Source organism: Diaporthe amygdali (assembly GCF_026229845.1).
Source record: "Diaporthe amygdali strain CAA958 chromosome Unknown NODE_1_length_4327563_cov_65_473760, whole genome shotgun sequence".
In the NCBI taxonomy this organism is placed as follows: domain Eukaryota; kingdom Fungi; phylum Ascomycota; class Sordariomycetes; order Diaporthales; family Diaporthaceae; genus Diaporthe; species Diaporthe amygdali.
In genome coordinates, this window is record NW_026517021.1 from 138797 (window position 1) to 163462 (window position 24666).

Consider the following 24666-nt stretch of genomic DNA (forward strand, 5'->3'; position numbering starts at 1 on the left):
TTTGAACTGTCGATAGGCATGTGGAGCAGTGATCCGCTGAGCTTGATCGTCCAAGATCAAGGTATGGATCTCGCGCGCGCCCGCCCGCGAGGGTCAAGTTTACTCAATGTCTAGATGGGGCCCATCCACAACCCCCATCCCATATCCCACATTCCACGTCCCACATGCCCAAGATTCCACCTTGGGAGATTTCTGCCCTCGCCGTCTCGTACGGTGGATCCACAAACCCGCGGCAGCGCGCCGCCGTCATAGCCTGCGGATCAGGGCCCCATCGCAAATCTGGGCCGAGCCGTCAAGTGAGCTATTAGGCTGGGCATCAAAGCGATGTAGACGGTGATTTCCAATGCTTGATAATGGTAATGGCACCATCATGTCGGCTCACATAAATCGGCTGATAAATTCTTTTGTCTGACTGTTGATTTCCACAGCTGAGGGGCCTGTGGGGATGTGCTTTCTGGAGATTCAGATCCTGCATGAGCGCGTTCCGGATTCCCGATTTTATCGGAACAAGCACTCTGATCCGGTGAGCCCCATGTCTACGGAACCCTGCCCAGAGATAGCATCGCCCAGAGTAGAAGGTTGTTAAACGAATGCGAAAATTAGCTCCTGCTGTTCTTTGAATTCGTCAACATTGTATTATTTTGCGGTATCAAGATATCGGTTGCTCTGAAAATAGGTGACATCGGAGTTTCCGGCGCCATGTTTAATGCAGTTTGCAACGCGCCTAGATCCGTCGCTTCTCGAGCTAAGTTGGCTCTTCGCGGCCGAGCCCCGGCAGATCTCGGGCTGGAAGGCCCTGTGGGGCCAAGGCAAACAGGAAAATGGCAGGGTAGTATTCTCTGTTTCAATACCGAAATAGGAAAAGTACTAGAAATGTCACATTCTGACACCTGCGAACAGGGTCAGGGTGGGTTTGGTGTCCCATGGGCGGCTCTTGTGGGGAAGCGCGATGTGACTCGCGTGGTGTGTGGGCCCCAACTCCTGAGATCATCTTTATCGAGAAGATCTTATCACTAGGAATAGACTCGCTGGCGAGATCTATCTGGGACAAATGCCGCTGGATGCGCAGTGCTCTGCGAGATAACCAAAGCTTCCTTGGGTACCTGCCTTTCTAGTATAGTGTTTCCGTCTGGGCGCCTGGTCACTCGTTGTACTCTTCACAAGACGCGCAACGAATCTAGGATGGCACATTACAAAAGATTGCATGACCAAGCAATGTCTTGATAGTAGTACAATTTTTCATGCTATTCCAGATCTAGAACTAAGCAAACACCCTTGACATATAGTCTTTCCAGCCTTGTTCATCTCCGACGTAACCAATATACATGTCCGGCCGAATGACGACAGTGAATGACTCGTCGGGCCCGATCAGCTCCGACTTGAATACATCCTCGGTTGGTTGCGTCACACCAGAGCTTGCAGGGAGCAACGTAAGAACTCTGGAAACATCCTTGAAGCTGGATGTGATGTGGGGGTCAAGCGGTCTCCCGATGGCAAAAATTAGATACTTGCCGTACTCAACCATGGAATACAAACGACTGGCCTCCTTTGAGCCGTCGGTAGCTGGCGTAAGCTCAAAGTCAGGGCATCGTTTCCCAGCTATCCACAGGCCCCTGCTGGAGACCTGGATAAGCTCTGACCCGACCTCGTCGTAGGAGACACCCATTCCTGATAAACAATCGTCAATTAAGGTTTACGATTGAGTTGCAGGGGAGGATTAAATACCTGTGATGTAGCCAGCATTCTTCTCGATCGTCGAGACATACTTTGTGGCAGTTCGGACGGTGTCTCGGACCAGGGCCGCTGCAACGTCAATAACGTTCTGGGCAACTGTCCTTCTTTCCGTATCGTAGCTGCGGATAAGCTTCAGAGCGCCGTCAGGGGTCAGCCCCTTGTTTTTGACAGCCATTGCTACTCGCCAGCTTAGTGCGAACGAATCTGCAATGCCGGTATTCAGCCCTTGGCCGCCGTTGACCGAATGCACGTGTGCGGCGTCTCCCGCAAGCAAGATGCGCCCTTGGCCTTCCTTTGTGACAAAGGTGCCTGCGATCCTCTCTTTGACTGTTTGACGCGTCATCATCAGCTTTGCCATTTACGCAAGGGGTCAGGGGCTTGCATATCTTACCATCAAATGTGCTGAACCACTCCGTCTTCTTGAACTCCACTTTGTGTGGTGCAAGATGCTCCCGGATACTATTTTCCGCCCTCTCCTGGGTCACTTCACCTTCAAGGAGGACGTAGAACCGAGCCATGCCACGCTCCCTTGGAATCCAGGAAACGCGAGCCTGACCATTGAGCTCGAAGGTCACAATCTCTGGCGACACAGGGAAGTCAGTCTCGATGAAGGTGTCGAGGACTGCCCAGAGCATTTCGGGCTTTGTGCCGGTGAAGCTGATGCCGAGTGCATTCCGGATTGTGGAGCGGGCGCCATCGGCAGCAAGAGCGTACTTTGCGTGGATCTTGCGGCCCAGATCGGTAGTCACGGAGACACTGTCGTCCGACTCCTCGATGCCGCAAACGTTCTCGCTGTAGTGTACACTAGTCTTGAGCTCCTTGAGGCGCTCGGTCATGATCCTCTCCACCACTGGCTGGCCGATCATAAGGAAATTCTTGTGCAGGCAATGCTCAAGGCTCACCCACCACTTGTTCTGGCGGGATTTCCATTGGCCATCGCCAAACGTCGAGCTCGCTGTGGCGAATTAGAATCCAAACATTCTCAGTTGTTCGACAGGTACTTCAACTGACTGTTGCATTTCAAACTTTGAGGGATCAGCTCGTCCAATATGCCAACCACCTCGAAATATTGCTGAGTCCGAGCATTGAGAGCATCTGCTCTTCCCAAGTCCAGTGGCCCAGATTTTGCGTCTGAAGAATGTTGTTAGCTTGAGTCTTGCTCTCTCTGAAGGAGAAGATGCATTAGTATCTTACCAACTATGCTGACTGTGAGACCAAGACGACGGGCCAAAAGGGCTGAGAGAAGGCCAGTTGGACCACCGCCGACGACCACAAGATCAACGTGCTCCTCCATCTCAGGTGTTGCAAGGTATTCACCCATTATGGTTAACAAAATGCGCTCGGTAAAATCAAGTGATGAAAGTTGGCACAAGTGTTGGTTTCTCAGACGTAATGGACAAAACTTGAAGGCCTCCTGATGTGTACCTTGATCGGCGATGTCTCCGGCAGCTTAAGTGTGAATGGCTCTAACCTCTGGACTGTGTTGGCGATTCAGCGTGTAGTCACAATCGGATGTCGCCGGTCGTCGCAACGAGAATACCACCAGCTGTTCCTGCGTTAGTTGTTAATCGTCACCCGGTGGAGATGTGGCGATCATTCGGGGGCCCCACAACGTTATTTTGAAATCGCCAGAGGGGCTGAGGAGCCTTATGGGGTGGGGACGTCTGGGTGTTCGCGGCCCCTGACCCAGGAGTCGCACATTCACCTGAACATCGTAAGATGCTCCCGACCAGGTTTATGTGCCAGAATATTCTTCCAGTTGACGTCGACTTGGTTGTGTGGTACCACCTCGGCAACATCCCGCCAGGATAGTCTGGCCTGAAGGGGGGAATTAGGCTTGGCAGCCGAGCACGATGCGACCCTAACTGGCCACGGCCCTGAAGCGATTTCGAGTAAGGCGCCGAAAACCTCCGGGCGTGGGTGTGGGTTCATATTCATTTGGGGGGACCCTCGTCCGTGCTCTGCAGATCTTTGTACAAGCAGATACAAGGACATGTTGACTTCTGATTTTGCAAGGCTGAGTCGAGGCCTCGGCCAAGTTGGCACTCCAATCATGCAAAGTCCCGTCTCCGTCCGCCGCCAAGCCCTCCACTCTGACACTTGAAAATGTATTGCAATATGGCACATCGCCTGTGGGGACGACGCGATCGCCGATTGGATTTGGCCGATGGGACGTGTTCGCTCGTCCTGGTTTCCAGGGTCGGAAACCATGCGTGCGCCACTCGTGGGCGTTGCATGCGTGACTTGGAGGCCAGGCTGGACAATGTTTCCCTGCTTCCTGATGGGGGCATCCGGGCCTGGGCTCAGGAGGTATGGTGATATCGGCTAATGCCACTCGTGTCAGATCTGGTCTCTGCTCCATTAGTAAAGATCAACAAACCAAGGTCGCCTGAGCAGGAAGGCCCTCGGTCTGATGCACCTGTCGAGATTAAATATATGGTTAATCTTCTCCTTAAGGGTAATTAACAAACGCCCTCTCTACCACTTTATCCGACCTTCACCCCAACTCTGAAAATTCACCAGAACTATCTCCCCTGCTTTGTAGCCTGCCGTTTTCCCTCGTTGATACCCCTGGTCTCTTTCTTTTTTACCCCCAAGTGAGGCGAACACATTACGCCATGCCTTCAGCTGTCGCAGTCAGTGTGGCCACGCCAGCGTCGCCGACAGGCAAGATGACACCTCCGCTTCTGCTCCAGCCCACGAAGCTGGATGAGCAAGCTCTGGAAACTGCCGCCCAGATCTTGGGTGTTATTGGCCGGTACCGACTGAGCCACAAGTCGACCCCGAAGTCTGATGAGGGTGACTTGAAGTTCCTCGCCCAAATCTACAGCAAAGTCAGAGCAGGTCGGGTAATCAACATGTGTCTGCCTGCCTTCCCCTTCAAGTCTCCAAACTCTGCCACAAAAGTCCTCGGCTACCTTCCAGACAAGTCAGAGGAGGTTGCCCTTGCCAATCTGAATGGCTTGTGTGACGCGATCAAGAATATCTATCCTCCCGGTGCGGAGCTCACCATCATCTCCGATGGATTGGTCTACAACGGTAAGAGACTACAAACCTTTACGACTTCTATATCAATTTTACTGATTGTTCTCTTGTTCAGATCTTCTCGGCGTACCGGACAAAAATGTTTGGGCCTACGGTGAAGCCCTACGTGCCATGAGCCAAGCCAAGGAATTTAACAACATCAAGTTCAACCGTTTGAGAGACTTGGTGCACGTTGATCTGCCTGATGAGCTTGACGAAATTACATATGTCACAAACGCTACCAACTTTCGTTTGGCCCTTCTAAACTCGTTCAGCAAACGCGACTATGACGTCGACCTGAAAATCGCCGATCATGAGGATACTTGCCTGACGTACAGAGGGTACCTGAAGTTTCTTGAGACTGATTTACAAACCATCTATCCGATCAGTGAAGAGAGATCGAAGAAGAAGTATAAGAAGGGACTGGGTTATATCGCCAAGCAAATGCTATTCAGAGGCGACGTGAGCATGCCCAAGGTTCACCATTTTGCCTTCGAGAGATGACGCTGACATCTATTTAGGCCTTTGCACGCGCGGTCAGGGAAAGCTTTTCAGACCACATCCGTCTATCAATTCACCCTTCCACAGGTGAATCAAAGATCTCCGTCAGCCCTCTGCCAACTGACACGTGCTACACCACACCATGGCACAGCTCTGTCGCATTCAGACTAGACGGCAGCGTCACCAGCGGGCTGCGATCTGATTTCGAGAACGACTCCAAGATGGAGCTGGTTTATGAGAATGGCCGACCAAGTTACTTCCGTGAAAAGTCAGACCTGCTTTCTTGGGCAGAAGACAAGGGCGGCATCGTCTGCGAGCCGATTTACCCGGCGGGTATCATGATTCGCCCTGCTCTTGGCCCCGGCAAGCTGTCCATTCACGACATTGATTCAGCCAAGATTCGGGCGCTATCCGAGATCAACTCTCCCGTCATTATGCGTGGCTTCTCCAAGACAACAGATAGGGATCTCTTTGTCTCAAAATCTCAAGAGCTCGGGAAGCCACTGCCATGGAAATTTGGGCTTGTGCTGGAGGTGAAGGACCGCGGTGCGGACACGCGAGGCCTCAACAACGTCCTTTCGGCAGAGTGGATGCCATTCCACTATGACGGCCTGTTCAAGACTGAGAAGCGGACGAAAGAGGATGGCACCGAAGAGCTCGTTTCTATCCCACCACAGTAAGATTCGCACTCCTATATCACTGATTTAACAAATCGCTAATCATTTCAACCTCCAGATTCCAATTCTTCACAGGTGTCACAAGCTCGCCGAAGACCACAGGCTACACGCTGTTCTCAAGCTCCACCCTGATCTTCAGATACCTCCCCGAGGACCTGAACCTCGACTACCTGCGCAAGCTGACCTGGGGCGTGAGCACCTCGTCATTCGACGCGACCAAGCTCCGCGGGCTGCCCCTGGTCATTGACCACCCGACCACGGGCAAGCCGTGCCTGCGCTACCACGAGCCTTGGCCGCAAACCAAGACCGCCTTCGACCCGACTTACGTGACGATTGAGGATGAGAACGGCCCGATCGAGAACAACGACGCCCTGTGCGCGGCACTTGACAGTCTCCTGCATGACCGCCGGATCGCGTACTGGCACTCGTGGGAGAAGGGAGACCTCGTTGTCTCTGATAACATCCTGACCATGCATACCAGAAGTGACTTCACTGCTGGATGTGATCGGGAGTTGTGGCGGATACATTTTGACTGAGGTTGAGGCTGCATTGACTGGAGAGGCATCACAAAAGGTCTGGGGGTTGCATTCAAGCGTATTTGAATTTTTGTATTTGTAGATAGCATTAGCAGGTGCTCTTAAATTGACTCGGCATCCCTCATTTTTGAGAACATCATGGTCTCCGCAGCGATATTGCGTCTGTCATTGATAAGAATTTTGTTCCCCGTACACTGCTTCACATTGTTGCAATGCAACGAAGTGTCAACATTGCTGAGCATAGATTACAAAGCTATCGAGATTTGTTACATTTACAGAACGCGCGGAACTATCTTCTCGGCGCCAATCACTTACACTCGCTTCAGAGACTCTTCATATCACTTTTGTCAAGGCCCGGAAAAACGTTTTGCCTGGGGCTATATGGAAAGATTGTGGCCGAGTCTCTTCATTGTAATTATTAAGAACTGTTAGCTTTAACTCGGGATGAGCGAACTCACACCGAGGACGGGCTGGTAGGCGGAGGAGCTCGCAGCACATCGAGAGCCACGCATTGATATCCTCGACTCAAGCGAGAGCAATATGTTTCCCCCACAGTTGGGTCAGAATAAGCATACAGATCTACGGCGCATCATGCCCCCGCTCATGCAGCTGTCATGTATTTTTCCGAAAGTATATTCGACCCGGAAGCCGATCTTGGTACACGTACAGATGAACTCTAAATTGTGGTGTTCGTCTCGCGTGCTTTGTATCAGAGAGGCCAGGGGTCGATTTAACATTTGACTTTTACCAAGAACGGCTTTAGCGTGCACGACAAGGGCAGCTGCTAGTCATGGCGGGGACGACGGGCGGAAGCAAAACACCGAGCCAGAGATATCGCACCTCGCCACTGTCTTTATCTCGGTATACCATCCCATCTAGCACTTCACGATGGCTCCCAAATCAATTCTCATCACTGGCTGCAGCAAAGGCGGTATCGGCGATGGGCTAGCACGTGAGTTCAAGTCCCGAGGCCTGCGAGTCTTCGCAGCGGGACGCGACTCAGCCAAGATGGCCCACCTGCACGACCTGGGCATCACGGTCCTCATCCTGGACGTCACTGACTCGGAATCGGTCGCTACAGCGGCCGAGACCGTGCGCCTGGCCACCGATGGTCGCGGGCTGGACATTCTCATCAACAACGCCGGTGTCGACCATGTGATGCCCTTTGCCGACTGCGCCATCGACGACATCCGGCGCGTCTTCGACACCAACGTCATCGGCGTCTTTGCCGTGACCCAGGCCTTCCTGCCGCAGCTCATCGAGACCAAGGGCACGGTCGCGAACATCGGGTCTGTCAATGAGATCTTCTTGCCGCCGTTCCAGGCAGCCTACAATGCCAGCAAAGCGGCCATCGCGGCCTTCGCCGACACCATCAGGACCGAGCTGTTGCCTTTTGGCGTGAAGGTCATCCACATCAAGACCGGCGCCGTGAAGACCAACCTCTTCAGGTCTGAACACCCAGGCGACAAGATGCCTTCGGGAAGTATCTACTCCCCCTGCAAAGATCAGTGTGAGAACCGTACGTTCTTAGAAGGGACTAAGTTTGCCACCCCGGAGGAGTTCGCGAAGGAGGTTGCGGACGACCTGCTGGGCAATCCGGGTGCAGTTCTGTGGAAGGGGCCGACTGCTGGCATAGGACGGCTGCTGAGCTACTTCGGCTGGCCTGGGATCATGGTAAGTGACATCGCCTACCTGCGGGTGCTTGCAAGATGCTGATTGTCTATGACAGAATTCCGTGTATTTGAAGAACTTTGGCCTGAACGCCCTCATGTCGCCGAAGTCGAAGTCGGTCTAGATTAGCTCTCGCCCTGGTGGCTTGAATGAGCTAAACACTCAAGACACATAAAACTAACCGTGTCCCACCCACGTTGGAAGACCAAAATACAAATCGCCCTCTTCAATTTCCCACTGTACTGATGACTCCATTTGTTCTATTCTTGATCGTGGCTCATCTACTTCAACCCATCGACGGCAGGTCTCTCTTCTTTATGCGCCATGCTCGCATTAGCTTTCACCTCCGCAACGATCTGTTCAAGTTTCTCTCCAAACACATCCAGCCCATGAGAAAGCCCCGACTAAAGGTCCGGACTCGGAGTTCTCCGCCGGTTCCGACGCTTAGATGGAGCTTCCTCGACTGAGCCTGAGGAGCGGTCTCTTTTCTTCAAATTTCGGCTGTTGCGTGTCTTCGAAGTCGCCTCGGCTGAGCTTGAAGAGCACCTTCTCCTCCGGCACGTTTGACGGCTGCTCCGTGCTTTCCGAGCGGTCTCGGGCGAGCCTGAGGGGTCTCCTTCCTCATGGCTCGAATCGCGGCTGTCGGTTTCCTTCGAGGCGGCGCGATCGTCGCTGAGAAATGCCTGCTGATACCGTTCCATCAGGATCTTGCCCATCCACCCGACCATTGCAGGCGGTACGGCATTGCCGATTTGCTTGTGTGCGGCCATCTTGCCGTGGTCGAGTTTGAAGCTGTCTGGGAATCCCTGGATCCTGTACAGCTCGCGTAGGTGTAATTTGCGAATCACTGAACCTTCGGCGGCGGTGCCTGGCGTGAGAATCCAGGCTTGCGAATCGTGCATACCTGTATTGACGGTAGGGTGGCACCCAAGGTCGTGATACACTGCGCAACCTGACCAGTTGGGGTTCCCCTTTTCCTCTCCAACTTTCATGAGTCTTGCAGTAGTCGCCATCGCCAGAGTCTTCCCGGCCTTGTCGACTGTATGATCCAACGCATACTCATTAAGCCACGGCATCTTCCATGCCATCTGAAAGTCCTTGACGTTGTATTTCTTTACAGAATCCAGTTCCACTGAATCCGCAGCGAGGAGTGAGTTTCGTAATGTGACCCCTTCTCCCTCAGGTATCTCAGGAAAACCAAAAGGAGTTTCATGCACGTCCTTCCGGATCGCAACGATGAAGCCGCGGTTGCGATTTTGCGGGAGACCGAACGCCCAGGCCTGCAAGACGTGATAGTTGCAGCTATAGCCAGCTTGATCAAACTTCTCTTTCAGACTTTCGTAGTAAGGTCGCCCACGAGCAAAGAATCCCGGCACATTTTCGAGAAGAACGACGACGGGACGTTTCAGCGCTGCCACCTTGACAACATATCCTCCCAGGTCGCCATATCTTGGATCCAACTCGCCTAGAAGTCGTCCTCGTGGAGTAAAAGGGTTGCATGGGAATCCTGCTGCAAGAACTGAAATGGTATTGTGAGCTACAAGGTCACTGTCGGGGTATTTTGGTTCAGAAATCACAGCAGCATTTAGCATTGCTCAGCCAAAGCATGTGCTACCAGATCAACTCATGTGACGATTCCTAGGCCAATTCATGACCAGAGAAGGTATCCAATGCGCGCATACAAGAACTGATTACTTACCATGGTGGTGTGGAATATTGTCTGGTCTCTCGGCGAAAATTTCCCGAATATCCGCGCACTCGACCGGATAGTTCGCACCAGCCGGTCGATTCTTTTTGTACACATCGACAGCCCTCTGATCGATATCGTTTGCATAGACACATTCGAAGCCAGCGTCTTCAAGGCCTATGCGGAAGCCGCCAATTCCGCAAAAGAGATCAACAAATGTGGGTACCATGATTCGCGGTGTCTTGCTTGTCTCGCCTTTTTTTTCTGCCCGTCTGGAAATCGTATGAGGTCCAGTGCTCGAGATGGGGACCGGAACGCAGTCCAATTACTTATACTCTTCGATTCGATCAAGACCTTTGAATTGGAGCATTTTCCTGTCATAGCTAAGCAGGCGTAAACAATCGCTTTGCCCAAAGTATTCTGCCTTGAACGTCAACCGGGTGGGATGGTGCTTCAAACAGTAAATTGCTCCCTTTGTCTTGACGTCGAAAACAAGCCTTTTAAACAATGCCTGATGTAGAGAAGTCGTCTCTTGAGAGAACAGTTCCATGGCACATGGTCTAAGGCTGCTGAGTTTTGGCTCAATTAGTCGATGATGTGAAGAATTATCACAAAGGCCAAAGTAAGACACCAGGATATACGTTCAAAGAAACAAACGAGCCCTTAGAGATGTAGGATTCGAATCTGTCTCATGACAATCTTCGGCAGAGTTCGAGTGCCTAAATTTGCAGTTGTCGAGATTACCGAGTGCCCGAGTAATCGATTTGAGGAGACGAAAGCAGGACGTGCGTCTAGGCATCAGAGATTCCCAAAGACTATTCAATCATGTATCAAAGGTTCTCTGAGGAAAGGTGCTCGCGAGAGATACGTCTTGCCTTCAAAATTTCACATTTGAATAAGCAGAGACACTATTCGTGTATTTCAGAGTAAGACCTCGCGGGCGACGCAGGCAATTTTCAAACGTGCGCAGTGCAGCAGAGAATGCAATCTATACACCCCCCCCCCCTAGTACCATAAAGTCCTCACGGATGTGGCTTTTATTGACGGAACCCAGCTGTCGTCTGCGTACATATCAGTGATAGGCAATTTCATTGTTCATCATACTCCTTTGGGTCATTGGAGATGTAAGATCATCTCCCTATCCTTACTTTACTTGATTCTGGTGCCGCATCCGGCGCCTGGGCCTTGGCGTCAGGAAGCTTTATGCTGAGCCCAATGACTTTACTTTCTTTTACGTGGCCTACCTGGCGAGGGGTTCACCATCTTGACAATCGTCAGACTAAACCAACTTATTTCTTCGAATTAGACATTCCTCGATGATTCAAAGCAACCCATGCACTCTCAGTTTCAGTTTGTTTGTGACTTCGTCTTTGTCCTGCTGCCACCTTATTATCGATGCATTTTTTTCCCCACCGAAGTCCAGAACCCATTCAGTCATGTTTCTTGGATAGGCGATGCCAAGGCCATTCTCCTCGCCCAGCCTCCAAGAGTTTCTCAGCCCAACATAAGGTATTGCGTCTTTCGGCAAAGTCCGAGCAGTCCATTGCGCCTGAATCTCCGCTTCGACACCGGAAGCTACGCAGGCATCACCTCGTTGTTTTTGTGGCGCGATTGATTTTAAATAGTTCCACGAATTCTGGATATCAGTGGGATTTGTTGTGAAAAACGTGTCTTTTGGACCCGTGAAGAAATGTCTGCTTTTTATTCAGCTGTGGCGTTCCGAACTGTGGCGTGTCCAAGTATGCTCAAGTGCTGACCTACGACATGAGCTGGAAAAGAGTTGACTCTGACGGAGGCTGTAATTCTCCTATAATAAGATACTATCTATTAGCCCTCGTATTGTATACCAATAGTGTCGGTTTCGTCAGGACATGGCTTGACATGTATATAGAGGCTGATAACAGGTGCCTCTGCATACAGAGAGTCCCTAAATCGTGGATTGAAAGTTCGAAGGGAACGATCGTGAAGGTGGAAAACTATAAGTAGGTAGGAGGTTCCCTACTTTCTCTCGGTTCATTTGTTTGTCGTGACTCAATCAACCAGCTCATAGAACCTCATACCTCTATTATCGTGGACCAGTCATACACCAGACATCTCCGAATCCTAAGCTCGCCATGTCTTTCGAATCCAGCCCAAGCTCCTTCTCAAAGGCTGTCGTGGAGACGACACTTCTCATCAATTCAAGCAATCCGTAAGTGGTCCAAGAGTCCACCTATGTTGACAATGAGGGGTGATCATGCATAGTAAATTGGAAGATTTTGACCATGTCCGCAACAGCACCATCGTGGGAACCTGGGATCTCAGTAGCCCCAGTACTAAAGAAGCCGCCTCGATTCGAGTTCGAACCGTCGATCGTAGATCGCTAGAGACTCTAGGCCCCGACGGAGATCACAGGACCAAGGTGCCTGATATTACTGGACCGAAGGAGTACCGAGGTATGCGCAATTTCTGCTATTCTGCATCTTTTATCTCCACTCAGGTTTTATCAATGCTCTAACGTCTCTCTCTGGCTCATGTAGCAATTTGCAAGCTGTTCATGTCCTACGTCGACGGTGGAAGCGATGAATTCATAGGCACTGGCTGGCTGATTGGAACGGACATTATTGCTACCGCCGGCCATTGCTTGTACGACTCGGCGTACAATGGTGGATATCTGCGCTATATCAAGTGCTATTTTGGGTACCAAGGCCCAGCTTCTGTTGGTAGCTGTGTCTACCGTTGGGGCATTGCGGCCGCTGCCCCAGCCGAGTACCTCAAATCGCCCTCTTCAGAGGTGCATGACGTTGGATTTGTGAGTGGTTACACTCATGTGTAGACATCACCAACCCCGGTGTGAGTGGTGGCATCGAGAGCTCGGCTAACACAATGTGACTCCTCCCAGATTCGGTTGAATGAGCCGGTCCAGGGCATCGAACCTTTGAATTACAATCCTACACCTGCTCTTGCCGAGTCGCGTCTCGGCGTCGTTGGATATCCAGGCGATGTTGACTTTGGACACACCATGTACGAGCATTGGGCCAACGTGCAAATTGACCTAGCCAAGACTGGGAACCTTCTCGCATACAAAGTTGATACAACTCCGGGTACGTCTACGACCTTAGCCAGAGACAATGGTGTTGACAATTCGATTGATTTCTGATTGAACTCTGCGGTCGCACAGGGAATTCAGGATCCCCGGTTCTTCGCAAGCTAGGAGGCGGTAAAGTGGATGCTGGTATATCTCCCCTCCCCCATCCCGGGAGCACTCTTCTACTTCTGCGCACTTACTGATAGTTTGTTGTCTATTAGTTGGCGTTCATGTCGCAGGAGGCTATCCCAATATCGGCTCAGTCATCGGGCCATTGGGAAACAGGTTTGAAGAATACATTCTGGCCTTGAATGTCAAGAAAGGATATCAAACAACATCAGCCAGTGTGGTGTCGACTGCGGGATCTACGGGCAAACCTGTTGCGCCGGGATTTCAATTAATCAGTATAAAACCATCCGCAACACCAGTCGAGTCCTATATAAATCCAGGCCACGGATCTAGCGCATCTCTCTCCCCTGAGAGCACGGCCGCTCTAAGCGAAAGCCAGCGAGCCATTGTTGAGCTTTTCGGACAGGTTAAGGAAAACAAAAAGACGAATGGTGTCCGTAAACGACCAACAGCCACGGGACAATTTTTGAAATTCCCAGAATCTCTCATTGTCCCTGGTCCCGAAGCGGACCTACCAGCGCCAGATTATGACAAGGCTATCGCAAATGCCAAGCAGCAGGACGACATTCAAACAATCTTCTTCGTCGACTTCCCCTTGGAGCTGGAGGGTCAGGCCTTGACCGATCTACAAAATCTCCAGAAGTCAGTACAGTCCTGGCAGGCTTGGTCCTCTACAATCTGCGAGGGAAAAGTCCAACAACAAATCGATGCCAAGGCTCTTCCTGGTGACAACAAGGGCCAGTTTGCTCGGAGCACGTATCGTGCTAAGGTATTTGATTATCTTTTCCGCAGGAGCACTTGGTAAGTTAGAAGTTCTTTGAATAAGGGGCTGAAAGGGATACTAAGATTGACTTTCCAGGTTCGCAAAGACTTTTGATCAGGCCATGAGCAAGCATATTGAGACCAAGACAGTCGAATTCCACTCCGAAATTCTTACCAAAGTTCTCGAAGGATTTTCTATTCCGACCTCAGTATATTCGACCTTGGAGCTGCTGTTAAATCAGATCAGCAACGGTATTAAGCTATCAAAATCCTCGGGAACTGAGGCTCAGCAGTACTGGATCATGTTGACCAAATATAATTACCAGAGCGTTACAAAGACAGTGCAGACGGGTGAGCACTCCTTTCCCGTTCAGTCTCCAGTATCTTATCTCAAACTTCGATCCACGCCTGTGAAAGTTTTACTAACATAAGCTCAACAACACCAGTTGTCCGTGTGATCCAGTTCCAAGTTAGTCAGGAGGCGCAGACCTACACGAGCAATAAGGCGTCTTATGAGTCTATCTCTTTCGACCTTCAGTTCTCTCAGTACCAAGCCGATTTCAACAACGACATCTATTCACAGATCAGGACCAAGATAGACCAAAAGCTGATCGACGATGGTCTTGCCCTTGTTCAAAACAAGACCATGGAGATTCCTGTCTGATTGGTGGTCTTTCTTGTAAGGATTGATTCTCTTGATGATCTCTCTGCTATCATACCAGGTAGAAGTAAGGGATCATACCAAGATTGTCGATTTCCTCGTTGCTTCTTGTTGAATGCTATGTGCCTGGTCTCTCTTTTTCAATGTTCTTGAAATCTTCCGTCGTTGCTTGGTAGTATAGATAACACGAGGAATGTGTATTTGGGGATTGCTTGCAGTTTGCGTGCAGATTTAATAAATATTGATTATTTCTCAGAGCACAATCCACAACTCTGCTCTCACCCCCTTCTCTAGAAAGTCAATTCTCAAACATCCAGGCGAAGTATTTAGATTGTGCTAAGTCCTGTTTGGTCTACAGTATGCAACAATCGGAAGAAATCATCTCGGCTATGTGTGCGCCACCCAGGATAAAGTGTAACCTTAAAGGAAAAAGAGTTAAAAAATTCAATTTCAAATCATTCTTTCTATCTAGCATCTCCAACTCCTCCAAAGACGATTCAAACAATTTTCAGCGTTGGATGCCATTTTTCGCATCGGACCCACGTGTTTTCAGTTGCGGGGCTTTAGAAATAGAGCACAGCTGATGAAGTAGCCACTGTCTGTGGAAAGCAAAATGCTTACCCCCCCCCCTTGTCGTTTGAGCTGTGCCGCAAAAACAGTGCAAATTTGCTAGCAACATCAGCAACACAACAATATCCCCCATGAACACACCATGCACACGTTCAATTAGAATGTAATTAATTGAAATTGATTCTACACTTTTAAAGCATTCTAAAGACATATATTAAGTAGGATCGATAATAATAAACAACAAAATTTTGATAAAAGAGTACAAATTCAAGTTAACAGTTATAAGATTAGTAGTTATTTATAAAATAGCAAAATCAGATACAGTGTTGCACCTGCCGGGTTCAACGGCATCATTTTTTAGGCTTAGCGCTGACGCTGGCGCCACCCGCCGCTTTGCTCATTGGCCTGTGCCAACGTCGCCCTGCAGCAATTGGAGCCTTGCTGCGGGCGGCCTCCGGCAGAAGCCAGTTGGCTCGCCTTGCGATTCGCCTTGCGATTCGCCCATTGTTGCGCATGATACTACGTACACTGCTACGGCGGCTATTACTGGTGATTACCTCGTTAACTGCATACTCGGAAACCACTGCGCCACCTCAAGTCTCCGAGCACGACAAACCTGACATGGACGTCAACAATATTGATCGAAACATTGGTTCACAGTAAAATACGGATGGTGTCCCAAACAGCAACGATGTCAACAGGGGACGCCTCACAGCAAGCATTCGAGACCGCTAAGAAGTCCTTTCGAAAGAGTCTCAAAGATGAGGCACTGTTCCGCGACATACTAGAAACAACCAGCATTGAAAAAGTCTGGGAGGTGGTCAAGGCCATCCAAGCAAAGCAGGATGCCGAGAAGCGTCTCCGGAACATGGCAAAGATCCGAGGCTTCCTGGACAAGTTGTCAGTGTACGCTGATACCGTTGACACGTTCATACAGGTCAAGCCAGATATCATGGCCTTGATTTGGGGACCCATCCGGCTGTTGCTGGTATGGACTGGCAATATCACAAAGTTTGCCGACGCCATTACCAAAGTCATGATGAAGGTCGGCGACGCCCTCCCGCAGTTTGCCGATGTCGTCAATATATTTGGCGATAACGAAAAGCTAAAGGCCGTCCTGGCCTTGTTTTACAAAGACATTCTCGACTTCTATGCCATCGCCTTGGAATTTTTCAACTTGTCAAGTGGGTTACCAAACTCGCCTCCTATTCCTGACTGACAAAATCTCGTTTATGTATCTCTAGGACCAAGGATCCTCTTTGAATCTGTGTGGCCAAGACAGCAGGACAAGATCGACGTCGTCATCAGTAATATAGAGCGGCATACCACTTTGCTGAGAAGTGAAGTCACAATGCGGCATATAAGAGAAGAACATGAACTTAGAGCCAAGTCGTTGACACATTTCGACCAAGAAACCGAATTCCAGGACCAGCAGCGCTTCCAGACCTTGAAAACTCGCATATCCCCTCGGACCTACGACGACCAGCTGGACTGGCTGCTCAACCGCTCATGCCAAGGTTCGGCAAAATGGCTGATCAAGGACAAGAGCTTCTTGGGTTGGCTTGAAACGTTCAACACTGCTGGTAAATGGCTGTGGATTCATGGGATTCCGGGGTCAGGGAAGACTTTTCTGTGTGCCACCGCGGTCACGGAAGCCAAGGCACGCCATCGAACTCTCTTCGCCTTCGCTAGCCACATTCATCAAAGCACCTTGACAGCGAGATATATTTTACAGTCTCTCGTTTTCCAACTAGCATTCGATTCGAAAGACGCTCAAATAGCTATCGTGAATTCCGACGAACGGAACTTGTCTGGGAGTACCACATTCGTCTCAGGCCTGCTCAAGACACTGCTGAAAAATATCGGGCCTACATATATCATTCTCGATGGCCTTGACGAGATGGATGTAGTCGAGAGGAGGATACTATTGCAGCAGCTAGACGAGTTGGATGACTGCACCGAGGTAAAGATACTTGTCAGCAGTAGGCCTGAGGACGACATCGCCAACACTCTGGCGGCCAAAGCCGTCGGCATTCGAGTGGATAAGGAGAATTCAGGCGCCATTCAAACATATGTTAACCAGAGGACTCAGAGCTGGCTGGACGGAGAGGGCTTCGATCAGGAGGCACGGCGGCAGATTAAGAGTCTTTTGCTTCCTGTCACCGGTAATGCAAATGGTGAGAAACTCAATCGAACAGAGCCCGATGACAACAACATGGTCAAATTGCTGACCCTGCGATCAAGGCATGTTTCTATACGCTCGAATTATCTTGGACAACGCCGAACTTCTCACCAGTCTCGAGGAAATTGAAGACGAGCTGAAAGCACTTCCCCTGGATCTGAATGACGCGTGAGTCGGACCACTTCATGCCGAACCGAGCCAGGTAGACTAATTGTTCAGGTATCATCGAATATTCGCTCGGATCAACGAGTCACATCCGATTTTACGAAGAAAGGCAAGAATGATTCTCGGCTGGCTTGGGTGTGCCCCCGTTCCCCTGACGCGACTGGAAATGGAACAGGCTCTGTTGGTCGACCCAGACTCTCAGGCAGCCCCTACAGTCATCACAAGTGTTAATTTCGTTCGTACTTGTGGGCCCATGGTGGAAATCGTCGATGAGCGCCCTCAGTTTGTCCACTTTACCGTTAAGGAGTAAGTCGGCTACCGAATGGTCAGCCATTCCAGGGCTTTATCGTCCGGATCACTGACAAATGGCCCAGATATATCTTCAGTCGGGACATTAGCAACTTCATCGATAAGGCTGAAGCTAATTACAGCCTCGCAAAGTCGACGCTTGCGTATTTGTGCTCCGGTATATATGACATAGATATCTCCGATGAACAGGTTCGAAACAACATCGTGGCTGGAAAGTATCGGCTGCACTGGTTTGTCACGAGCCAGTGGACTGCTCTCATCAGCCGTTGTTTTGTCGAGGCATCCAAAGACCTGTCCGCCTACCCAGACCTCTTGGAGTTGCTCACACGTTTGGCACTGGAGCTCAGGAACTATGGCTTCAAAGGACAGATTAATCGCAAAGAGGGCATTTTTCAGAGCCTCGAGTCGGACTGGCCCGAGATCTCCAACATCATTTGCGGGGTCCTGGCGTTTCGCCAGGATGATAGGCAAACGGATTGGAACTATACCAACGGTAGGTTCAGAGTGGCACCGAGCCCCCAGCCCACCACATCCCAGAACTGATCAATGCCTTTCCCACAAGGTTCCACATGGGTTGATTCTGATCCTTCGATACTGTCTCTCGTGTCGGCTCGCGTCTATGAACAGTTCGAGAAGCTGGTGTGCAGCGATAAAGAGCATAGCAAGACCGACTGCCACTGTGCGACACTGCAGAGGCACTACGGAGGCAACATCTTCAAGTGCACTTTCCCTAGCTGCGACCTGCATCGGCAGGGGTTCCCTTCGCGAAGAGCTCGGACGGCGCATATCGAGCACCATGCTCGTCCGTGGAAGTGTTCGGAGCCAGAATGCCCGTTTGCTATCATCGGCTTTGCAAAGAGTCGAGATCGAAACGAGCACTGGCGAAAAAGGCATCAAGTTACCTGGCAGAAGGGACGTACGGACCCGAACCAGGGAACCATCACCCGTGACGACCTTGCAGTGCTATTATTCGAGCTGACCAAAAACGGTGACGTTGATGGTCTGCAGAAGGCGTGGTGTCTGCTGGGTGGCAACTTCCACCTTGCAGAAGCCGCCCTGACCCTTGCCGCAAAGATGGGCTCTCTACTAATGGTGGAGACTTTCTCTGTGTTGATGAAGGATGCCCCTGTCATGCATAACTCGGATGGGATGCTCTTCGGCCGGGTGCTATTCAGAAACACGGTGCCATTCCAGACCGCCATCGTGAGGAGCGGGAATCCCGACCTCTTCCGTTGGTTGCTAGACGAGATTTGTGGCCTGAAGCGGGTTGAGTACGGCCGGTTAGCCGGCGAGGCTTTCTCAACCCACTCGCCCGACATGTATGCCGTGTGGGAGGAATTTCTGCTGGACCCGACGCGGCGCTTAGCAGGCGCGTGCGAGTACTACAGCGAGGGTGGAGAGGAAGTCAACCCGGACGGAGAGTTCCGCGAAGCCAAGAAGCTCCTCCTCCAGTACAACAAGCGTTCTGTTCTCTTCGACTCGCCCGCATTCGGCAGTGCTGCGAAGGACGCTTTCTGCGAGGCGAGGCTCTTTCAGACCTGGCAGCGCCTAATCGATGTCTTAGGGGGCGAGCCACTCAACCCGCGCTTCCTGGGCTGGTCGTTGACGCGTCTGGCAAAGATGGCGAAGCCGTCCATCTCGATTGCCAAGGAGCTGCTGCGACTAGGAGCACCCATCAACTTCCCGCGCGGGAAGGCAGGCGCCATACCCATCACTACTACTACCACCACCGCCACTGCCGACGCAGCGTTCAGAACGCAAAACGGCCGCGTTGCGCGGAAGACACGCCGCCAAACCCGGCACCGCGGCATGACGGCGCTGCACCACGCGGCGTACGGCACGTCCGAGGCGGCGGCACGCTTGACTCGCTTTCTGCTGGAGGAGGGGGCAGATCCGGAGTACGGGTTTGCGGGTTACCAGCCGAAGAATGAGCGGGGCGCGGTGCTAATGGAGAAATGGCTGGGAGAGTTATGGGAGGCGGTCGTGGCGAGAACTGGGGAGGCGAGGAGAGAAAGGAGAGAGAGGGACGGTGAGGACGACGAGTACAGCGAGAGTAGTGACGACGAGTGGAGGGAGGAGGGGGATGAGAGTGACAGGGGAAGGGGGAGAGCAAAACGGCGGAAGACTCGACGGGCGGGTAAGAAACGGAAGGTGGACAGCAGTGAAGACGGCGGTGATGATGACAGCCAAGTCGGCCGAGAAAGCGACCCGACGGCAAAACGGCGACGGAGCCAGCGGGTCACTGAGAAGCGAAACATGAAGGAGTCTTGTGACGACGAAGATGCCGAGATGAGTAATGATGGCGAATAGGAGAGCCTCTAACGACGGCCAACAGGCACTAGCTGACTCTTAATATTCTCAATGCATGTCAAGGAAATAGCTTCGAGATGCCAGAAGCGTGATAGCAAGGACTTGGTATATGCAAGGGGGGGGGGGGGGTAAAACGAAGCAACAGCATAGGTCATGGATGTCTTTCGTCATTGAACTAGGGTACTAGCATTGAATCTATCCGCAAAAACGTTCATCACATTTCTGATTTGTCTCGCTGCCCGGGCAGTGAGGAGTCATTTGGCCCGACATAGATGATCTTCGAGAATGTACTGGGCCACATCACACTACTTGAGAAACTCGAGGAGTTTCTAGTCGAAGATTTATCAGTCAGCCAGTGCTCTCAGCTCCGTACCTGAATGCGCCTTGCTTCTATGCTGCTCGGATTCCAGGAGGAAAAGATGGGAAGACTCACGTTCCATCGCTTCACGGCAAGGGCTTCTTCCGTTGTCTTCTCTCTAGCCTCTTCTGGCGCGGAGAGAGTTTCACTGATCAGTTTTATCTTGCTTTCCTGAACCCATTGAATGTACTATGTCGTTGAAATTAGCATGGGTGAATTGCTGCAGAACAGCCCACAGCTGTGATGCGCAACACAGAACATGCAAGCAACACACCACACCACACGGACCAGAAAGCAGAGACTCATAACTAACTTACCTCCTCAATACTATCATTTACGCAGTATCTTGTGATCGCCACCTCCTTGGTCTGGCCGATCCGATGCACCCGATCAACAGCCTGAGCTTCAGCCATGGGATTCCAGTGCGGCTCCATCAGGTGCACTTCAGACGCTATGCTGAGGTCAATACTGTATTTGTGGAGGCCAAAAAGTCAGCATCAAACGTTTCGAAGAGAGTCATGTGGGCTTGGTAGTAGGTCGCATATTTCAGGGACGTCACTCACCCTTCCCCCACGGCGCCAATGGTCGCCAGCATCACCACACAGCTGTGGTCCGAGTTGAACTTATCCATCACCTCACGTCGTTGCTGTAGCGAGGAACGGCCGTCGATACGAACGAGAGATAGGCCGCGGGAGGACAGATGTGGACTCAGTGCGGTCGATATCAGGTCGAGCATGCTGGTCCAGTGAGAGAAGATGACACTATAGAGGGGTTAGCCACAGGCTACAAACATCGAATTGTCACGCTGCCACAATGCCTCCAAGAAGACAGGAGACATACCTCTTGACCGGTCGATCCTCACTGTCGACGGAATGCCCGCCACGAAGCGTGGCTATAACATTGCGCAGCATGGCTGCAACCTTGGACGAAGGGCGGTACTCGGCGTCGAGGGCGCGCGAAGGCGACGACGACGGGACGCCATCCACACCAGCCAGGCCACAAGCCAGGCAAGCCGGCCGCGCATCGTCCTCTTCCAGGCCCACACACGCCTCGCACACGACATGCCGCCGGCACGCCAAGTCAACCACGTCGCGCTCCCGTTTCTCCATTTCCTCGCCGCCGACGGCGGTGCCGCAAACGCAGCAACTTGGCCCCGCGTCGGCCGCCGTCTCCAGCAGCGACCATCCAATACCTGCGGCGTCGTGATTGCGCCAGGAGTCAAGGGCCGCGCGCGGGAGGAGCGCCTCGCCATGGTCACAGATAATGCGAAGGACGAAGAGGAGGACCATGATGTTGGCGGTGGTCTTGCGAGGCGCGTTCCCGCCGGTGAGTTTCTTTCTGCGCCTTCGGGGCTTGACGGCGGGCGACGGCGATTCACCGGGCTTCGCCTCCACCGCAGGAGCCTCGCCAGCGAGCAGATAGGACCTGCGCTTGAAAAAGTTGTACAGCTCACGCTCGTCCTCGGCTAGCACCACGGCCTCGACGCGCTCCCTCTTGCGCGGCAGCTGCAGCGCCGACGCGAGCGCGGGGTATGCCTTGGTCCGGCGCAGGCAGGTGGCGCGTACAAGCTTGCGCAGCGTGTGCAGGTTGTGGGTGCGGCTGGACAGGACGGGCGTGGAGATCCAGAAGCGGAACTGGTCGTGCGTGGTGAAGGGCGGGACGCCGATGAAGGCCAGCAGCGAGCCGTAGTCACCCAGCGAATTTTGGATCGGCGTGCCGGTCAGACACCACCTGTTCTGGGCGCGGATCTCGCAGGCGGCTGCGAAGATTTTGGAGCTACTGTTGCGAATCTTGTGGGCTGCCGGAATAGGGGTTAGCGAAGTTGATGGTACCAATGATGGAAGGCGAGCCCTAGAGGGGGATGATCGGGAACCCACCTTCGTCTAGAATGACTCTTGCCCAAGGGCGAGCGTAAAGAGATCCATTTGCAGTCCAGTCTGAACGGAGAGTGTCATATGTGGTGAGCACTACGTCGAAGCTGTGTAGTTGCTCTGCGGCAAAGTGTCTCTTGGCACCGTGATAGACAAGTGTGTTTATGTCTCCTGGTTGAATATGTCTGTAAATACCTGCAATTAGGGCGCATCCTGACAGGAAGAAGAAGACGAGATGTTGATCTTTACCTCTCTATCTGCAGCTGCCACCCATATATCGCTTGGAAAGACGAACAAGTTAGCGCAAGCCTCCAATGCTAGGCGTGGGCTGGGCGGGATGTCCTGACGTACTTGACATCGGGCACACAATCAGTGTGGCTCTGGACATCTGAGACCGAGGGAGTCGAGCCGCTGCATCGATATGATGACAAATAAGCGCCAGTGAGGATAGAGTCTTTCCTAGACCCATTTCCTGTTCACTGAGGTCAGATAGATTGCTTGGACCAAGACATTGCTAATAGACGCACGTCAGCCAATATGCCTCCCCGCAAGCTGGGCAGGGGCATGGCTTGGGAAGCTTTTGTGACGACATGTCGGTACCTAAAGCGGCATCATCAGAACAGGACAGAGGCATGGCGGTGGTACGATCTGCTTACACTGTGCCTTCATCTTCAACGGAGCGCTCCCATAGCAAAGGAAATTTCGCTCTGCAATCTCTTGGCTGCTGCTCCTTTTCAAGCATCATGGCAAGTGCCTCAAGTTGGTGGCTGCGGCGCGGGTCTGTCAGATTTAGTCGCGGGGAGACAATGGATCCTACTACACACCTTTTCAGCTTAGAGATGATTCGCGGGCTCTGCTTCACCTCTGATGCCACACCAGCATCCAGTCCGCTTGCCTCATCGAATATTCTCAGGACCCGACACCTGTCCACTTCCTCGAGCATTTCCTCGTCGACAGAAGCAGTAGCCTGGCCCCTTCCAGAGGACGTTGAAGTTATCCCCGTCCGTGGCATGTCCTCGCCGGGTGGAAGGAGATACATGGGGTTGAAATACTTCACCCGTCTATCGTACTCGGACTCCTCCGGACGTTGGAGAAAGAGGCCACCCTCATCAAGAACTTCTGCGACAGCATTCCTCTCCGTAAGTCTACCGTACACAATGACTCGAAGTGGCCGAAGCCGAACGTCCGACATCAATGGGGAAGAGCCTCGTCCCGCTACGGGCCCTATTGACGCGACCAAAGTCACCGAATGCTCGCTGGCGAGTTGCGCCAGAGCGTGTGATATCACGAGCCCTGCGTGACTCCCACTCTCTTCGTAATGGAGTATCAGCCAATTACCGAGGAAGGTGATTTTCACTGGGGCGTTTTTTTCCGGGACAGGATCCCATGGCTTGTGCTGGCAACTGGCCTCCATCAAAAGCTGGATCCATGAATCAGCGGGTGTACCGCTCAAGCACAGGCTGAGAAAAACCACATACCTTCCCAAAGCATACATCATACGGCAGGCCGGTAAAAGGTTCGGTGGGACCAACTAGGTCACATTAGCTAGATAGTCTCCGAGAGGCTGAATGTAGCATGGTAAACAGTCTCACCTTCGACATCTTCATGGCAACCGTCCGGGTCATTCACATCTCCTGTGATGTCTTTTCGTTCCGCTATGTCTGCCATGTCTTGTTTTGGAGGTCCTAGAAGTGAGCCATCAGCACCAAAAGCTTTATTAATCTTGTAGACATGGCTGACTGAAATCCCCTTTTTCCTGCGAAGCGCCATCTTCCGGTCGAGGTGCCAATGGTTGTTCCCGGCTGCGCGGCGTTGAGATCAGCTCGACATCGTCGGCGGGCTGTGGTTCTACGGTTTTCGAACGCTTAGATAGCGTGATCTTGCCATCGCTGCGAACACGCCGCTTCCTAGTAGAAGGCATCTCGGGTTCACACGATGTTTGACTGAGGCACTTTGCAAATTGTTGTAAATTCAATCGCCGGTATGAACATTCTTAACTACGACAGAGTGCCTGTGTGCTAGGCAACAGTATTTTTTTGTCGAGATGGCGGGGCAATTCCCCGTTTGCTGCATAACGCGTCTAAGTGCCTTGAAACAGCAGCCAGCTGCGCCTCTTCCCGGCCTTAGCATGCGGTCAACGTTAGCCACCATGAGATCTTTCTCTGGAACAGGCCGAAGCTATTTCCGGCGACGTGTAGAGCGCGTCGGGCCTACCACCGCAAGCGAGCGCGGTGTCGAGACCGCTTAAAATGGCGGCACGCGCCAGCCAAATTCGGCGGCCAGAGCACTATAACCCAGGTTTTACAAGTAAAAGTAATTATTAAATATTAATATAAAAAGTAATTTTAATAATAGAAAGTATTATAACAACTTTTATTTAAATTTAATAAGTAAGCTTTAAAGAAATATAGCCCTAAATTGCTTTTTATAATTAAATAAGTTATATATATAT

At 51.7% G+C, this 24666-nt stretch overlaps 8 protein-coding genes across 8 annotated transcripts; 5 read left to right on the forward strand and 3 right to left on the reverse strand.

Annotated features, from left to right (window-relative positions):
* Positions 1-164: 164 nt before the first annotated feature.
* J7T55_005601 (uncharacterized protein) lies at positions 165-527 on the forward strand (the record flags this gene model as incomplete). The annotated part of the gene is made up of 2 exons (XM_053138971.1): positions 165-296; positions 429-527. The coding sequence occupies 2 exons, from the start codon at positions 165-167 to the stop codon at positions 525-527; spliced, it is 231 nt and encodes a 76-aa protein (XP_053000372.1).
* Positions 528-1261: 734 nt separating this feature from the next.
* On the reverse strand, positions 1262-3028 carry J7T55_005602 (fad monooxygenase; the record flags this gene model as incomplete). Its single annotated transcript, XM_053139083.1, has 5 exons — positions 1262-1668; positions 1726-2061; positions 2126-2689; positions 2746-2865; positions 2929-3028. The coding sequence occupies 5 exons, from the start codon at positions 3026-3028 to the stop codon at positions 1262-1264; spliced, it is 1527 nt and encodes a 508-aa protein (XP_053000373.1).
* Positions 3029-4352: 1324 nt separating this feature from the next.
* On the forward strand, positions 4353-6472 carry J7T55_005603 (uncharacterized protein; the record flags this gene model as incomplete). Its single annotated transcript, XM_053139191.1, has 4 exons — positions 4353-4773; positions 4835-5220; positions 5280-5935; positions 5995-6472. 4 exons carry the CDS (start codon positions 4353-4355, stop codon positions 6470-6472), a joined length of 1941 nt encoding a protein of 646 aa, XP_053000374.1.
* An 888-nt stretch (positions 6473-7360) lies between these two features.
* Positions 7361-8267, forward strand: J7T55_005604 (short-chain dehydrogenase reductase; the record flags this gene model as incomplete). The annotated part of the gene is made up of 2 exons (XM_053139301.1): positions 7361-8146; positions 8202-8267. The coding sequence occupies 2 exons, from the start codon at positions 7361-7363 to the stop codon at positions 8265-8267; spliced, it is 852 nt and encodes a 283-aa protein (XP_053000375.1).
* A 280-nt stretch (positions 8268-8547) lies between these two features.
* On the reverse strand, positions 8548-10059 carry J7T55_005605 (dna (cytosine-5-)-methyltransferase protein; the record flags this gene model as incomplete). The annotated part of the gene is made up of 2 exons (XM_053139411.1): positions 8548-9662; positions 9843-10059. 2 exons carry the CDS (start codon positions 10057-10059, stop codon positions 8548-8550), a joined length of 1332 nt encoding a protein of 443 aa, XP_053000376.1.
* A 1885-nt stretch (positions 10060-11944) lies between these two features.
* On the forward strand, positions 11945-14452 carry J7T55_005606 (uncharacterized protein; the record flags this gene model as incomplete). The annotated part of the gene is made up of 7 exons (XM_053139521.1): positions 11945-12021; positions 12108-12265; positions 12350-12621; positions 12712-12913; positions 13119-13827; positions 13886-14139; positions 14235-14452. The coding sequence occupies 7 exons, from the start codon at positions 11945-11947 to the stop codon at positions 14450-14452; spliced, it is 1890 nt and encodes a 629-aa protein (XP_053000377.1).
* A 1258-nt stretch (positions 14453-15710) lies between these two features.
* J7T55_005607 (uncharacterized protein) lies at positions 15711-19985 on the forward strand (the record flags this gene model as incomplete). Its single annotated transcript, XM_053139630.1, has 6 exons — positions 15711-16203; positions 16264-17196; positions 17264-17369; positions 17421-17672; positions 17741-18168; positions 18238-19985. The coding sequence occupies 6 exons, from the start codon at positions 15711-15713 to the stop codon at positions 19983-19985; spliced, it is 3960 nt and encodes a 1319-aa protein (XP_053000378.1).
* A 305-nt stretch (positions 19986-20290) lies between these two features.
* Positions 20291-23882, reverse strand: J7T55_005608 (uncharacterized protein; the record flags this gene model as incomplete). Its single annotated transcript, XM_053139739.1, has 11 exons — positions 20291-20314; positions 20419-20532; positions 20661-20811; positions 20907-21104; positions 21184-22141; positions 22221-22399; positions 22566-22625; positions 22871-22981; positions 23039-23634; positions 23693-23745; positions 23807-23882. The coding sequence occupies 11 exons, from the start codon at positions 23880-23882 to the stop codon at positions 20291-20293; spliced, it is 2520 nt and encodes an 839-aa protein (XP_053000379.1).
* Positions 23883-24666: the final 784 nt, after the last annotated feature.